Here is a 17399-nt window from a genome sequence, read left to right as displayed (position 1 = left end):
GGACTTCCTCCAGGGTGGGGGTGGAAGTCTTACCTCAAGCCAATTAATGACTCGAATTCAGCCCATTAATGCTGCTTCTCTCTCCACCGATGCTGCTCAACCCGCTGAGTATTTGCAGCATTTTCTGTTTTTAGCTGCTCATACTTTATGTTTGACACTGATATATCGACCATCCAGAACCCTTGGCTTAAATCCTGTTCCTGAGCAATGGGACAATATGGGCTTCCAGTGAAAATTGTATTTTAAAAACGGGTAATGTTTCTCACACACATTGAATTTTGTTCTTATCTTGTCTTTCGGGCTGCCATCCCCTGCAGCATTCTGGAGCTTAGCAGGTTGTCTCTTCAGGGTTGGCCATTGCTAATGGGTGGCAATGGCTACCCATTGAGGATGTGCACTCCATCTTCATTGCCACCCGGCAAGGTTTTATGTTGGTACTCTACTGAGAAGAGGATTTCACTTTGTATGAAAACAAAGTGAACCTGGTCCTTATAAGTACATGCTCAGCTTATATTACATATATACTCATAACAGTGCACTGTTCAGACAGAAAAGTTACAAGCTGTGTTTGTACTATATCCTATACTATAGGCGGAATTTTATGATGGCAGGATTTTACAGTCCATTAATGCTGCTTCTCTCTCCACCGATGCTGCTCAACCTGCTGAGTATTTGCAGCATTTTCTGTTTTTAGCTGCTCATACTTTATGTTTGACACTGATATATCCACCATCCAGAACCCTCGGTAGAGACAGAAGCAGCATTAATGGGCTGTAAAATCCCGCCATCATAAAATGCCACCTAAAGTAGAGGATATAGTACAAACACAGCTTGTAACTTTTGAACAGATTGCCACATTTTAAGGCCCCACCCTACCGCAACAAGGCTGTAAAATTCCGTCCTATGTTGAATTTTCCCTGTCCCACTTTTCCTCTTGCAGTATTCTAACATGAAGATAGAGTTGGAGGCACAAACAATACTTGGTGACTGAGCAAACACAAGTAGAATTTTAGATTAGGTTGATTCCTCCCTCAATATTCCACAGCATTTGTGATTTATGTCACTGTATACTCCTAACCAAGTATGCTAGCCCAACACAATCACAGTTACATCACATGGCAATAAAACAAGTTACAGGACAATGGATAAGTGAAGTAAGTAACCAAACCTGTTTCCTGCTGAATGCCTCTTTGTAGTTTACTTGACTATACTTGACCGAATACTTACCCTTTGTTCTGGCCTTATACAAGAAGTGATAATTAAAATTACATTTCTCTTTCTTCCTTTTCTCCACCAGCCTCCTCACCCCTGACTTGGGGCGTTTGGGTTTGTTATTGTGGCAACTATTGTGGGTGAATGGTGCTCAATTTTTCTTATGTCATAAGGTAACAGCACCCACTTTATCTTAAGATATGTATCGATATATGCCATTGCTCCCCAAAGTTCATCGCATTTCAACAACAGCGGATTTCCTTTTCACAAATTTGATGTTGGCTTTCCCCTGCCCAGACAATGGTCCAGATCTTCCAGATAGTGGTGATGTTGCGTGTATTACCTCTGGCGGCAAAGATCTCTGTGCCTTTATGCGCCCTTTCAGCCAGGACTTCAAATCCTGGCTGTAGCAGCGATGGATCAAGCCCCCTTTCATGGGGAAGACAGTGTTCACAGCAGAAGATGGGCGAAGAGGAGGTGTGTAGAGATTATGCCCCCTTCTTACAACATTAGCTGCTGTATTCAGCTAAGTTTTTTTTAAAGGTCTCAAGTCTTTCAGTGGGCTAGTGAGTGGGCAGTGGGAAGGGAGCGAGTAGTTGGGTCAGCAGGGGTAGTCAGGTGCTGTTGGGTAACTGGGTCGGGTTGCGGGGGTTAGTTGGAGGGGGCATAGTTGGGCCAAGTAATCGGTTTGGAGGGTTAGTCAAGTCAAACAGGTAGTCAAGTCAGGAAGTTACTTGGGTCGGGTCAAGGGGGTAGTCAGATCGGATGTGTGTATGGTTGGGTCAGAAGGGTATATTGGGTCCTGGGCGGGTAGTTGGTCAGGACGTAGTTGGGTTGGGCAGGTAAAAGAGTTGGAGTGGGTAATTGGGTTGGGGGAACTAGTCTGATCGAGGTGGGTAGTCAGGTCAGGCGTTGAGAGAGAGAGACAGTCAGGTTGGGTTGAGGGTGGGTGTTTTTTTATTATGCGTTCACAGAATGTCGGCTTTGCTGGCTAGGCCAGCATTCATTGCTCATCCTAGTTGCCCTTGAGAAAGTGGTGGTGAGCTGCCTCCTTGAACCGCTGCAGTCCATGTGGTGTAGGTACACCCACGGTGCTGTTAGGAAGGGAGTTACACGACTTCGATCCATCGACAGTGAAGGAACGGTGATATATTTCCAAGTCAGGATGGTGAGTGACTTGGAGGGGAACTTCCAGATGGTGGTGTTCCCATCTATCTGCTGCCCTTGTCCTTCTAGATGGTAGTGGTTGTGGGTTTGGAAGGTGCTGTCTAAAGAGCCTTGGTGAATTCCTGCAGCACATCTTGTATATGGTATTCACTGCTGCTACTGTAATTCGGTGGTGGAAGGAGCAAATGTTTGTGGATGTGATGCCAATCGAGCAGACTGCTTTTCCTGGACAATGTCAAGCTTCTTGGGTGTTGTGGGAGGCACGGTCATCCAGGCAAGTGGACAGTATTCCATCACACTCCAGGCCTGTGCCTTGTAGATGGTGGACAGGCTTTGGGGAGTCAGAAGGTGAGTTATTCATCATAGGATTCCTAGCCTCTGACCAGCTCAGTATTTATATGGCTAGTCCAGTTCAGTTTCTGGTCAATGATAACTCCCAGGATGTTGACAATAGGGGATTCAGTGATCGTAATGCCATTGAATATCAAGGGGTGATGATTGGATTCTCTCTTGTTGGAGATGGTCGTTGTCTGACACTTGTGTGGTGCAAATGCTACTTGCCACTTGTCAGCCCAAGCCTGGATATTTTCCAGGACATGGACTGCTTCAGTATTTGAGGAGTCGCGATTAGTGCTGAACATTGTGCAATCATCAGTGAACATCCCCATTTCTGACCTTATGATGGAAGGAGGGTAATTGATGAAGCAGCTGAAGATGGTTGGGCCTAGGACACTACCCTGAAGAACTCCTGCAGTGATGTCCTCAAGCTAAGATGACTGACCTCCAACAACCACAGTAATCTTCCTTTGTCTTAGGTATAACTCCAACTAGCAGAGAGTTTTCCCCGATTCCAATTGACTCCAGTTTTCCTAGGGCTCCTTGATGCCTCACTCGGTCAAATGTGGCCTTGATGTGAAGGGCGTCAATTCAGTGGGGTGGTAGTGGAAGAGAGAGTTGGATCTGGTTGTTTGTGATGCTCATTTCAGTTATGCTGGTTGATCATCGAGTTGTGCCAGAGATTAATCAGTGTAACTGTTATGTTCCTTCTCGGTCGGGTCACTTTGCTCAGTGAACATGGTTGCTTGCCTATCTACTGGTGAATGAGTTGGTAAACAAGATACTGCAGACATAGAGACTAATGTGAGATGAAGCACATGCTGTTTATTTACACAAGTAACAGAGCACTAACACAATGTGAGCCTCTCAAACCAGACCCTATTCTAAACTACTGATTAACATTATAGCCCATGCCATATGCCACTGCGTAATACAGTCACATGGTCAATCTGATCACATTCTCTTAAAGGTGTTTTGCACCTCAGATTACCACATCCCTCCCCCTTTACTCGAAAGTACTCGAAAGGAACCTTTGACTCTCAGGCTCAACAGATCCTACAGGCACTTCCAAACCAAGTGAAGTTCCTTCCACATGTGGTATAGATTTCAACGAGAATGCTTGGCGCATCCCATCTGGTAGATCTGCTTTCCTTTTCCTGAGGTGACCTACACATCTATTAATCATCCAACCTTTGACCGATGTGTGATAGGAAAGATGTCCTGTCACTGCACTGACTTCACCTGGGCTCACCTCCAAAGTTCTTTGCAAAAACTGTGTCTCCAGCAGTAAAGTTTTTTTCACGACTGTGGTAATCGTGTCCATTTTTCTGGGCCTCCTGACTTCTCTCTACCCTCCCCCCTAAATTCGGCCTTATGAGACTCAAACATGTCCTGAGACATCGCTTCACCAATAACTCTGCGGGGGAAACACCAGTGGTCATGTGCATCACAGTCCTATAGCTGAGTAGGAAACGTAATAATCTAGTTGCAACAGAGTCTCCATCCAGCTTTTTCATGCCACACTTGTAGGACTGGACTGCCCTCTTGGCCATACCATTGGATGCAGGTTATGGCAAGGTCTTACTGTGTTGTGCTATTGACACTTGTAAATCTTTGGAATTCCCACTGGTGAATGCTGTTCCATTATCAGACACTATTATCTTTGTTAACCCGTCGATCGCAAAATTCTGATGCAATCTGTCTATGGTGTCTCACCTCGTATATATCCATCCACTTCGAGTGAGTGTCTATAATCAAGAGGGACATTGTGCCCAAAAAAAGGCCCCACATAGTCAACATGGAGGCAGACCCATGGCCTTCCTGGCCATTCCCAGGGATGCAATGGAACAGAAGGGGGCTATTTCTGTACCTGTTGGCACCAAATGCAGCTCTTGGCTAAGTTTTTGATTTCTGTAACTATCCCTGGCCAGCATAAGTAGCTGCGCGCCAACAGTTTCATTCTAGAGATGTCAGGCTGGCACTAAGCAATTCAGTCAATAATGGCTTTCTTCCTTTCGGAGGCACAATGACTCTCGTTCCCCACAGCAAGATGCCATCCTGGCAGGTGAGCTCATATCTCCTTCTAAAATAGGGCTTAATTTCGTCAGACTTTGGCTCGTTACACCATCCCTGTAAGATTTGTTCCCTTAACGTGAGACAAAACTGGATTGCAGTCCGTCCACTCTCTTATTTGTTTGGCATGTACTGGTGAGGAATCCAGAAAATTTAATAACAAGACAAGTTCTTGAGGAATTGGAATGTTTAGAGGTGATTGGCTCAGTGCGTTAATATTTGAAATCAGGCTTCCCGACCAGTGGATAAAAGTATATTCGTAAGTATCTAGAATCAGTGCCCACCCCTGGATGCTGCAGAGGCAATTGAGGATATTGCCTCATTTTCCCTGAACAAGCTTAGTAGTGGCTTGCAATCGGATACAATTGTAAAGTGGCAACCATGGATGTACTGATGGAACATCTTAACGCCAAATAAAATGGATAAGCCTTCTTTCTCTATTTGTGAGTATCTTCGCTCTGCAACGCTAAGTGTTCCTGAGACATAATCAATGGGCCGTTCGGAGCCATCCTCCAACTGGTAGGAGAGTACTGCCCCTATTCCATACGGGATTGCATCGCAGGTCAAAACGAATTCTTTCTTTGGGTTGAAATGTACCAATAGGGCCGCTGAATGTAGCAACTGCTTTACTGCCATAAAAGCCCGTTGTTGTGGAGCTTGCCAAGTCCACCTGTGGTCTTCCTTGAGTAAACCATATAGTGGAGCCAGTACTGTTGATAAATCTGGGAGAAAATGGCCTTAATAGTTAATCATTCCCAAGAAGGGCTTGAGTTCTATGATGTTTTTCGGTGCTGGAGCCTCACAAATAGCTCTCGCCTTTTCTCCTACTAGGTGAAGGCCCTGCGAATCGACCCGATGACCCAAGTAAACCATTTCTTTTGCTTAAAAGATACATTTTTCTCTTTTCAAACTTACTCTGGCTTGTGACCAGTACCGCTTCCAGGTTAGCCAGGTGTTCTTCATCAGTTAGTCCTGTTACTAGGACATCATCGAGATAAACCATAACATGGGGCAAACCTAGAAGTAAATTTTCCATTATCTGTTGGAAAATTGCACAAGCCAAAGAGGCTCCGAAGGGTACCTGTTGTATTGGTATAACCCCCTATGTGTGTTGATAGCCACAAAATCCCAAGAGGCCTTTTCTAGCTCGACTTGCAGGTAAGCGTGGCTCATATTGAGTTTCCTACATGTGGTTCCCCTTCCAGCTTGGAGTACAATTCATCAATTTTCGGTATAGGGTGCCTATCAGGTCTGGCCACTCTGTTAACAGTCATTGTAGTCCCCGCACATTCGCACTGTCTGGTCAGGCTTTAGTAATGGAACTATGGGCGCTGTCCATTCAGAAAATTGTACAGGTTGTAAGACTCCCAACCTTTCCAGCCTATCCAAATTGACATCAACTTTGTCTCGTAAAGCATTGGGGACTGGCCTCGCCTTCAATCATCTAGGGGTGGCCCCAGGATTTATGTGGATTTTAGCTCGCAGCCCTTGAATCTTCCTAAGCTCTCCCCTGAAGACAGAGGCATACTTCTGTAATAATTATTGCAGATCCTTCATTATAAGTATTTCCTTAAGCCATTTCTGAACAAGTAGACTTGGACCCTCCCCTGCTACCACTATCAGGGTAAATTAACAGACTGATTTCTAAACTGTACTGGAACATCGCATATACCCCTTACTGGTACGTCTTCACCAGTGTGCGTCTTTATTTTGCATCTGAATTTTTCAGGTTTAATGAGTGGTCTCCTCCATTCAAATATTTGAATGTATGTTCCCTTATAATTGTCCTGGATGCCCCTGTGTGCACCTCCATTGACTTTCACTGTCACGTAGATTGGCTCTGTTTTACCCATTTTTAAGCTGTGTAGTGAGTAAATATCTGACTCTGTTTCTTCTGGTTCCTCTATTTTGTAGGTTTCACAATTTCTACCTTTTTACTTAAAGTTTTGTTTTAATCTTTCTTTACAATATCACATAGTGTGCCTATTATGATGACAGTAGAAACACTCAGATCTTTTAAATTGTCATTTGCTTGCAGGCTGTCTGGTTCCATTTCTGCCATTATTATTGTGGGTTTTCTCTGTTAAACCATTACTTTTTGCTGGTCTGTTAATGGTAGCTATTTCCTGCCTTTCCAAGGAATCCAGCGCTTCCGCGCCATTTCTAACTGGTGCTTCCCTCCTGACGCGAAGGATGCCATTTTGTGCTCCTTTGATTGGTTCTGAATCCCTGACTGTGCTCTCCATTGTGAGTGCCAACTCTAGCGCCTTCCTGAAGTCTTAATTCATTTCTGACAACAACCTTTTTTGAATGGCATCTTCATTAATCCCACATGCTAATCGATCTCTTAACATGTCACTAATCGACGTCCTGAACTCACAGTGCTCTGCCAGTTGTTCTAAGGCTCCTGCATAGCAAGCAACTGTCTCTCCAGGTGCGCAACACCTCAAATTAAATGTAAAATGCTGCATTGTTACCTAGGGTTTTGGCTGAAAATGGCTTTTCACAAGATTTACCAACTCAAAGCTCTTGGAATCTGGGGAGTTGGGTGCCATTAAACTACGAATTAAGCCGTCCGTTTTACTGTCACATGTTGTTAAGAGGCTTGCTCGCCTCTTCTCCTCCCCTGATATGTCATTGGCCAAAAAGAAGAATGCAAGGTGTTGAATATAATGTCATCGGTAGTCTGATCAAATGTTTCGATACAACCAAACTGTGGCATACTGGAAGTAGATAATTTCACCGATAATGATGAATGCTGTGATTACAATCACCTTGCAAGATACAGCTTATTTACTTCAGTTGAATTTTCACGGCTTTCTTTGGTGATGTCAACTGGTTGTGTTTTGCCTCATCACCAGTTGTTATGTTCCTTCTCTGTCGGATCGCTTTGCTCAGAGAACACGGTTACACGCCTATTTACTGGTGAGTGAGTTGGTAAATAAGATATTGCAGATACAGAGACTAATGTAAGATAAAGCACATATTATTTATTAACACAAGTAACAGAGCACTAACACAAAGTGCGCTTCACAAACCAGACCCTATTCTAAACTGCTGATTAACATTGTAGCCCGTGCTACACAGCAATTGGGTAATACAGTCACGCGGTCAATCTGCTCACATTCTCTTATAGGTGTATTGCACCTCAGATTACGACAGTAAGATTTCCAGGGTAAGTATGCAGTTAAGTCCCGCGTACCCAGCCCAAAGACCGGATTTTATAGCCCCTTGTGGGCATTTTTGGCAGGGGTGTGGGGGCACACAAAATTTGTCAGATGGCTAGCCAACTGCCTTCTCGCCTACCCCGACCTGGTCCTCATATGGGGAGTGGGTAAGATGCCCATTAGGCCACCCACCCATAGGCCTGTCGAGGACCTTGAGTGGCCAATTATTGCCCACTTAGTCTCCTCAATCCATCTCCACTGCCATAATATGCTCAGCAGTGACGGGTGGGCAATAGTGGGAAGGCTATTTTTTAAAAGGCTTTGATGAAAATGAAGGAAGATATAGGGAGGGCACATCATTAGGTAGTGCCCTGTACATAATTGGGGCAATCCCCCCCCCCCGCCCAATTTGTAAACCCCCCCCCTCCCCCCACCTCCTGGCCTCCCTGCCTGGCCTCCAAACCCACCCTGCCACCCCTTCACCCCTTCCTCCCTATAGTGCCCGATCCCTCCCCACCCTAAAAGCCTTGGACTTACCTCAGCCCGGTGTCCATCTTTGACCTCCATGGGCCTCCTTACATTCCCAGCAGTGCCCACCACTGAGTTTTGGCACTGCTGGGGTTGCAAGAGCTGCCAGCCAAACAGGTTAAGGCAGGAGGACAGGGTGTACTGCATTAGCTTGCTTAGGCCATTCGCTGCGGGGCAGCCTTTTTTAAAGTCAGTTGGTTTGAAACCGGCTTTCCTTCCCCAGGGAGGGGGTGGGGGATGGGGTGAGGTAACAGTATGCCTGCCACCCCCCCCCCAATCCTCTGTAAAATCCATCCCCAAGTCTCCAACACTAAGGTCAGTTTTAGAGATATTCTTGGAGGGTCCCGGGCAGTGCAAATCAGTCCATCAGAAGTTTAAACTTCTTTGGCAATTACAGTGTTGGACACACATCAGGACCTCCATAGGGTCCTGACACTCAACACAGAAAGTCCATAGTTCACCGCTCTGGATCTCGGAAGATTCAAGCCAACATTTTCCCTTGGGAGCAAGTGACACTGTTGGATTTATAATAGGATTTGTCTTATTTGTTCCATAATCCTGAACAATGTTAACAAGCTGGGAACATCCACTTGGTTCCATGTTTAAAAATAATTCTAGCTTTATATATTCTTGAGATATGGCTTTTCCCTTACTGTATATTTCACCTTGAACGTATCAACAGTTGTAAGGCTTTAGAAATGTGCAACTGCCCACCTTTCTAATTATCACATTTCTGGTGAAAGTTACATTTTATGTGATCTGATGTGAACTCTGAACAACTAATAACAAGGAAATGAATCATCATTCACTAATCCCAATTATTTAATGTATTAAAACAACTTGAAAGAAAGAAAGACTTGCACTTACATAGTGTCTTTCATAACCTCTGGGCATCCCAAAGCACTTTACAGCCAATGATATACTTTTGAAGTGTAGTCATTGTTGTCATGTATGAAACGAGACAGCCAATTTGCACATAGCCAGCTCCCACTAACAGCATTTGATGATGACCAGTGATGTTGATTGAGAGAGAAATATTGGCCAGGAGACCGGGGATAACCCATCTGCTCTTCTTCAAAATAACGCCGCAGGATTTTTTTTATCCACTTGAGAAAGCAGACTAGGCCTCAGTTTAACATCTCATCCAACAGATGGCACCCCCCTCAGTACAATACTGCACTGGATTCTCGACATAGATTTATGTGCCGAAGCCCTGGATTGAGACTTGAACCCATATCCATCTGATTCAGAGGCAAGAGTATTATCAAATAAGCTACAGCTGACACCTTACACATATAAGGCACCTGGAACATAGTGGGCAGAATTTTGCCCTCGGATGGTGGGCAGGCCCCACCAGCTCGGCAGCAGACGGACAGCCGGACAGCCAACCCCTACCACTGAAACGGGGCCAGCCGCCATTTTGAGTGGGTGGGCCAATTAAGGCCCGCCCAGCGGCCTGCCAGAGAGGAAGTGCTGTGCGCTTCCTGCGCGGGGGAGAGAGGGAGGGAATCCCCAACTGTCAAAGTGTACTCTTTCATGCACTGCTCCCTGAGGCAAAGTCCTATCTCAGGGAGAGTGCCGACAGGTAAGAAAAGCCAAAAAATAGAAAAAGTAAAAAATTATTAACATGTCCCCCTCATGTGACAATGTTAATTAAAAGGACATAAACTTTATTAGACTTTTTAAAAATGGACATGAAACCTCATCCCGCCAGTGGATGAGGTTTCATGCTTTTTCAGAAGCCCGCTGGGGCTCCTGGCCTGCCCACCAGCCTTAAGGTTGGACGGGCAGGTCTTTAATTATCTTAATTATCCTGTCAATGGCCTCAATTGGCTATTGACAGGTCGGCGGGTGGACAACTGATTTCACTGTCCGCCCACATTCCTGAAAATCGCCGAGGGGAAAATTCAGGCCAGTGAAACACACAAGATACTTCACAGGGGGGAAAGGGAGGAAAGCAATGACAACAAACAACATCTAGCTGGGTTTTAACAGAGGTGAATGAAAATAGGTTTGATGAGGTTTTTGAAGTTGGGAGAGATGGAGACAACTGGACTTTAGGGGTATGACACTCGGATCTCTGCCAACAATGGTGGTCGGAGTGTTGAGGGGTGTACGGGAATTGGGAACAGGTGCAGACAATAGATCAAAATTCGATGAGAAGGAAGCTGGAAATTGTAAAGATAAGGAGAATCAACACTCTAATAGACTGTAGTTAATAGCAAAGACTGGATTAGGAAAACAAAATCCTCAAAGGTGATAAGTTTGATTTCCACCCTTCATTGCTGAACAATACTGCATTCTTCTGCTTTGCATCTCCAGCAGTAGTTTCCCTTGTGTCATCTTATTAAAATGCCACTTATCCTTAAGCTGCCTATTAAATAACCATTGACAATCAACCCCAGTCACCTTGACCTGGGAGTTTTCACTTATTTTCTGTGTCATCTATTCCAAGCTGGTTTTTTTTTTGCCTTCTGGCAAAGTGGGATTCCTATGGCACTGAAGTAAGAAAATATACCTGGTCTTTATTGTGAACTCCTTCATCCTCAAATGCTATTCGAACACACAAGTGGATTTTACACCACCGAGGAAAGGATTCCAATCATATCCAATATGAAATGGTCTTAGGGGCCTTTTTAAAAAGAAAACATAGCCTCTGTCCCAATTGGCCTTATCTTTACCAGCCTTATAAAAAGGAAAAATTGACCAAGTGGTCAATAGTTACCTTACTTGAATCCTATTCTGTCCTTCAGCAATTGGTGCCTCCATCACTGGCTTCAAATGTAGGCAGAAAGTCATTTTGCTTATCATTCAGCATCAAGTGAAAAGCTTCTTGAAATTTGGTAGTTTGCAGGCTTCCACTGAGGGTTATTTTAAAAATTTGTTTGCCTTATTAGACTGCAGACCTTCAAGAAGTACACGGAAACCAAGGGATAACATCGGAAAATGGGAGGCATCAATCCCGAAGCAACAAAGTACAGCCAAAAAAGAAGAAAAAGAAAAGGCTACAGGACTACTGGACATCTGGTAAGAAGACAACATTTCTGATAGATTTGCATTTTCGTAAGAAAAATAGAGCAAAAGAATTCGAATATTTCCTTGAATTGTTCTCAATGCGGTGGCACACTATATTCCCCCCAATTGAAACACCGATTTGGGTGCACTCAGTGCCCAGTTACTAACAGGTATTGTTGACCGTCAAGCAGCTATTGAACTCAGACATAGAATTGCCAGATGGCGGCAGAGCAAAGGCCTTGATAAAGCAGCAAATGAGAACGTGTTGGACCTGCTGTTTCTTGAAATTTATTAATGCAAACCAACCCATTAGAGGCAGAACAAGAAATGGAAATGCCTTCCAGATTATGGCATTTGAAGACAGATGAAAATCTGTGCTGTTTGCACAAACATCTGACTCAGACTAATAAAAGGTATCCTCCACAGAAGGAGAAACGGAGTTAACAGCCTGGATTTTCATCCTCGGGGCTGGTAGCAGGAGTTGGGAAAATTCTGGGCTCAGCCTGCCCATCTTGGGAGAAAGGGCCTGCTAGAACAGGATTTTCATTTAGTCATTTGGTGGTACAGAACTTGAGTATATATGTATATGTAGCTACATATATTAGTACACAGGGCCCTGTTCTTTTCAGACAGAAAGAACATATACATACATTGCGCCTGTTTCAGCTAAACAAAATAAGTGACAGCTGACTCATTCCTCAGGGCGATGCCTTGACCAATCAATCAATCAGGGTCAAGCTGCCTGGTTTAAATTTCAAACAATTCTTGGCAGTTAACTGTCAGCCACCATCAGTGGTGCATTGTCCATGGCACCGCCACTTGCCAACCAATCTGCACTCTCTTCACGTGCAATATACATTTTTGTTTTCCCTCTTATATTGATATTCTTGCGAGTGTCCTGAGGAGTGCAAGACAAAATGCTTAGACATGTCTCTTTTTTCAGGATCTTCATTGTGGGGGAGGCGGATGCGGGCTGGAGTCAGGCCAGCTGACCTGGAAAAAAGGTCAGAGGCAGCCACAAGAACTATCGGGTGTTGAGGTGGGCTGTTTAAAAGGCCTGCTTGGTACTGTGGGATTTGGTCCCAGTTAAATAAAAACAGAAAGGCCTCCCAGCCCTCAACCTTCACCCCCCCCCACCACACACCTAATGTCCCATCCATACCACCTCATGCCCCCCACCCAACCCCTATGGACGCTCATGCTCCACATGCCAAGCAATGACTCTAAATCCACACCCATGGTGCCTCATGCCTCCTATGCCAAGCTGTAGTACTTCCATGCCCATTAGCCCACCATACACTGGTGTAGAACCAGTGGAACCTAAAGTGACAATAGGGTGTGTTTAACATTTTTTTTAAAAAACTGTCATTCATACATAACTTTCCAAGATGTTTAAAAAAAACTCCTTTTCACTACAGGACAATAGAAGTGGCAATCACCTAGACCCTTTAAGGTATCAATAGCTGAAACTGCAAGCACTTGAAACCTCTTTATCTTAAGTAAATAAACATTGTGAAATTGACAGCATGGATCAGAGAGCAAGGGCCTTCAATGAAGCAATGCTTTCTCTAGGGCTCAGGTGTTTCAACAGGCTAATGGATTTCTGGGCTCTCAGCCAAGCCTCCTTATGTTCGTCCACTGCCTGACTAGGTAACAGCTCTTGGGTATGAAAGGAGAAAGCCAGAAGGGTAAAATTGTGGTGCTGTAGGTATGGAGGGGTGGGGAGGGGTGGGGAGGGGTGGGGAGGGGAGAGTAGCATGGGATTAAAAATAAGAGTTGTAAAAGATGCACCCTCTTAAATCAGAGGACAGTGAGGGATGAGGGAGGAGGTGAGATGTAAGAAGGAGGATTAGGTATGAGGATGATGTTAAATTCAACCTCAGCAAAGACCATCCCAATGATGTCTTGCACCAACTCCTCCATGAATGTTAGGGCATGCAGCAGTACCTGTCCGCTACCGGTTAGTTCCTGCTGACTGAATTTCCTACAAGAGAGAAGGAAGTGTGCTAGTGAATGGCATGGAATCTGTTTGGGTGATGTGACTGGCATGAGGTTGTATAGTTGGCATTGTGCACAACCTGTGAGATGTGGATGTGAGATTTACAGCAATGTTAGCTGTGTGAGGGTAGGGTGGAGCACAGGATTGCTGGTAACGAGTCCCAATTGATAGAGATTGTTGGTAGTTGAGTAATGGGGAGCGTGGTGAAATGACCAATGCCTGAGGCTACTGGTACAGTTGATATAGTTTTTAAAGATGCATTCACTTGCCCTGACCACTCAAGTGAGATCATTGAACATCTTGTGGCACTGCATTGGGTCTTGACTCCTGGCAGTGGCATGTATCTGGGCATGTGTCTGGAGGGGTCCTGGTCTCCTACAGACACAGGACATCTCTCCTCCTTTCACACCCTCTGCCAAGACATTCAGTGCAGCGTCAAAATACGTTTGAGAAAAAATTGGAACCCACAATCTCCCATATTGTGCTATTTTTGAATGCTTCACAAGTCAGATTCATTTCCTGCATGAGTGCCAGCACCTGTTCCAGTCACAACGCACCTGCCATTTAAGTAATCCAGGCTAGCTATAAGCACAAAATTGGCATCCAGCCAATTAATAGTACAGTTAGCATTGGCTGGACTTTGATACCTTTGAAATGAACAGGCAACACAAGTTGTCATACTGCCTGCATCACAATGAACTGACAAGAATTAATCGTGCATCACAGTCCCCATGCCCATTTTCAGGTGGTATTGAATTTAGCGCCTATTGATTCAGACCAGGAAATACAATGATATCTTTGTAAAATTCCATTTTCATCCAACTAACCATTTGCCATGTTGAAGAAAGATTTTCACTGGAGATAAAATCCCAAAACTGGTAACGCTGCTTAATCATTGCAGTTAAGTATGGACTATTTACTTAAGAGGGAACTGAGTTTACTTTATAGTGATCTTTGTCAGCTCCAAGTTACCTGGGGGCTGGGAATACATTACCCCAAAATATAACCTACATTCTGGCAGTCACTAATGGTGAATATGTGCAGAAAGGGTGAGGTAGTCATTGAATGGTGATTTTACGCCCACCTTTTATTTACAGTTAATTAATTGCAATATGATTATGCCACTGGAGACTGTGATATCGGTTTAGAATGTTTTAAAACACTTGTTAAACAAGAACTTTATTTACTTTTAGTCAAAACAAAATTAATTTTGTACCGTAACATTTAATTAGGATTGCATGAGATTTTCAGCTAAAACTCATGCTGTATTAAAGAGATAAGAGATTGCAATGTAAACCAGCAGGCTTACTGCTTCTTAAAAGTGGCCATTCCTTATTGAATTTAGAGTTTGAATGGCATTGCAAAAGCTAAGAAACTATTTTTTAGGATTTTTACCCAAGGGCAGGGTTGATCAATGATAAGAAGCTGAAATGCGAGTTCCTTCAAACCCTGGGTGGTTCTGTCGCGCTAAGTCAAAACCAAGCCCAGTCAAGTTTAGGATTGGATCTCTTCGGGTTCAAATTTTCCCAATGGCAAATGGCTTCATGGAGTCAAGCCAAGTTTTTATTTTTCAATTGCACTGCAGGAAGCATCTGACCATTTTAATATTGCAATTGGCTTTGATCCAGACGAAGGCCTTGAGTCCTTTTAGAGTAGGGCCATGAAAACTTATTTCTTGGAAACAGTTATCAATTACACATAACATTTTTAAAAAGACTTACAGTTAAAAACTACAAAAATAGAAGGGATTAATATTAATATCAATTATTAATTGGTACTTAACTTTAATTTAAAGTGTCAACTGCTGCTCAGTTGGTAGTACTCTTGCCTCAAAAGGGTGTGGGTTCAAGACCTACTCCGAGACCTGACCACACAAATCTAGGATGATACTCTAGTGCAGCACTGAGAGAGTGCTGCTCTGTGGGAGGTGCCATCTTTTGGATGGCACATCAAACCATGGCCTGTCTGCCCTCTCAGGTAGCCATAAAAGGTCCCATGGCACTATTACCCCTTTCTAAATGATGATATTGTAGGCAGACAGGCTGGCAACTTCCTACTGCATGGTTGCACTTTAAAGAAAGAGAAGACTTGTTTTGGTATAGCACCCTTAGGGCAGAATTTTTCTCTTGCCGGCGGTCGTGCACCTGACCCAAACGAGAGTAAAATAGTACGCAATGACATCGGGCGAGCGTTCTGACATTAGCGCACACTCTCACGATATTTCGCTTGGCGGACGTGTGCAAGAGATGGCAGCACGCCCGCTGACAGTTAGGCTTATTAAGGCCCTTAATCAATTAATTAAATCAGATTTTTCACTGCCCATCCAACCATTTGGTTGGTGGGCAGGCAAAAAGGCCAAGCAGCCTTTGGATTTTTAATGAAACCTTATCCACGGGCGGGATGAGGTTTCCAATGGAAATTAAAATGTTTTTTTAAAAGTTTAAATCTCATTTATAACATGTCCCTGCTTATGTGACAGAGTCATGTTTTTAACATGTTTTTAACAGCTGTAAGTTATTTATTTTTGATTTTAAAAATCATCAGCTCCCTGAGGCAGCTCTGTGTCCCAGGGAGCTTTCATTGCGCACACACATGCGCCTGCGCAAACTTCAGCGCTCGCCCTCCTCCCGTCCGTTCCTTTTGTAGTATCAGTTCTGTTGCAGGCAGCACTGTGATTGTATCACAATTAGAATAGTACATAAACTGCTTGAAGCTCTGAATCATTGGAGAAGCCTCCTAGCGTGACCAGTAAAAGGTTATCTCCCCACTGATGCAAATAAAGGCCACTTGAGCGCTCAACTGATGACTTGGTATTGAGTGTTTATTTCAAATACTCCACCACAACCACAAAAAGCAGGGGTCCTAGTACTGAATACTGCAGCACTCCACTAGAAACAGCCTTCCAGTCATTAAAAACATCATTGTTTCCTGTCACTGAGCCAATTTTGTATCCAGCTTGCTACTCTGGCACCTCACCTGTATCCAGTGAGTATTGGAAAATGATGGTCAGAACCTCCACAATTTCCTCCCTAGCTTCTTTTAACAGCCTGGGGTACATTTCATTCAACCCTTGTGATTTATCCATTTTCAGGGATGCTATTCCCATTAATACTTCCTCTCTCCCTATGTTTATCACACCCAATACTTGATACTCCTCCTTCTTAGCTACAATGTCTGCTTTGTCCCCTTGTTTTGTAATGACAGATGCAAAGTATTCATTTAGAACCATACGCAATTCCTCCTCCTCCACAGATAGGTTAGCTTTTAGGTCTTTTTTCCTTAGTTATTCTCTTACTCTTAAGGTATTGATTAAACATCTTTGGGTTCTCCTTGATTTTGCTTGCCAGTATTCTTTCATGCCCTTTCTTTGCTTTCCTAATTTCCTTTTTGATTTCACCCCAAGACTTTCTATACTTCTCTCAGCTTTCTGTAGTACTGAGTTCTTAGTGTCAGACATAAGGTTTCCTTTTCTGTCTTATCTTTCCCTGTAAGCTCCTTGACATCCAGAGGTCTCTAGATTTGGCCGTCCCACCCTTTTTCTTTGTGGAAGCATGTTTGATCTGAACCCCTTGAATCTCCCCTTTGAATGCCTCCCTCTGCTCTGACACTGATTTACCTTCAATGGAATGGAAGAACAGAATTCTTAAGATGCACCCAGGAGAACTTCTTTAGTCAATATGTAGCAAGAGGACGCGATCCTGGACTTAGTTTTAGGAAATGAAACTTGACGGGTGGAAGGAGTGACAGTGGAAGGACATTTTTGCAATGGTAGTTGTTTCCAGTCCGCTTTTGCTAAATCACTCCTCAGCTCAGTAAAATTGGCCTTGCCCCAGTTTAGAACTCTAACTCCTGTTTTATCTTTGTCCATTTCCATAACTATGTTAAAACTTACTGAATTATGA

At 44.0% G+C, this 17399-nt stretch overlaps 1 protein-coding gene across 2 annotated transcripts in view; it reads left to right on the top strand.

Annotated features, from left to right (window-relative positions):
• Positions 1-17399, top strand: part of rbbp8l (retinoblastoma binding protein 8-like) — a 123438-nt gene that overhangs the window by 86747 nt on the left and 19292 nt on the right. For both annotated transcript variants that reach the window (XM_041203791.1, XM_041203792.1), the window contains exon 14: positions 11381-11510. In XM_041203791.1, coding sequence (XP_041059725.1) covers positions 11381-11510 — 130 coding nt within the window. The remainder of the gene's footprint in view (positions 1-11380; positions 11511-17399) is intronic.

This window comes from Carcharodon carcharias, chromosome 14 (genome assembly GCF_017639515.1).
Source record: "Carcharodon carcharias isolate sCarCar2 chromosome 14, sCarCar2.pri, whole genome shotgun sequence".
Taxonomy (NCBI): Eukaryota; Metazoa; Chordata; class Chondrichthyes; order Lamniformes; family Lamnidae; genus Carcharodon; species Carcharodon carcharias.
This window is presented reverse-complemented; position numbering and strand designations above follow the sequence as displayed.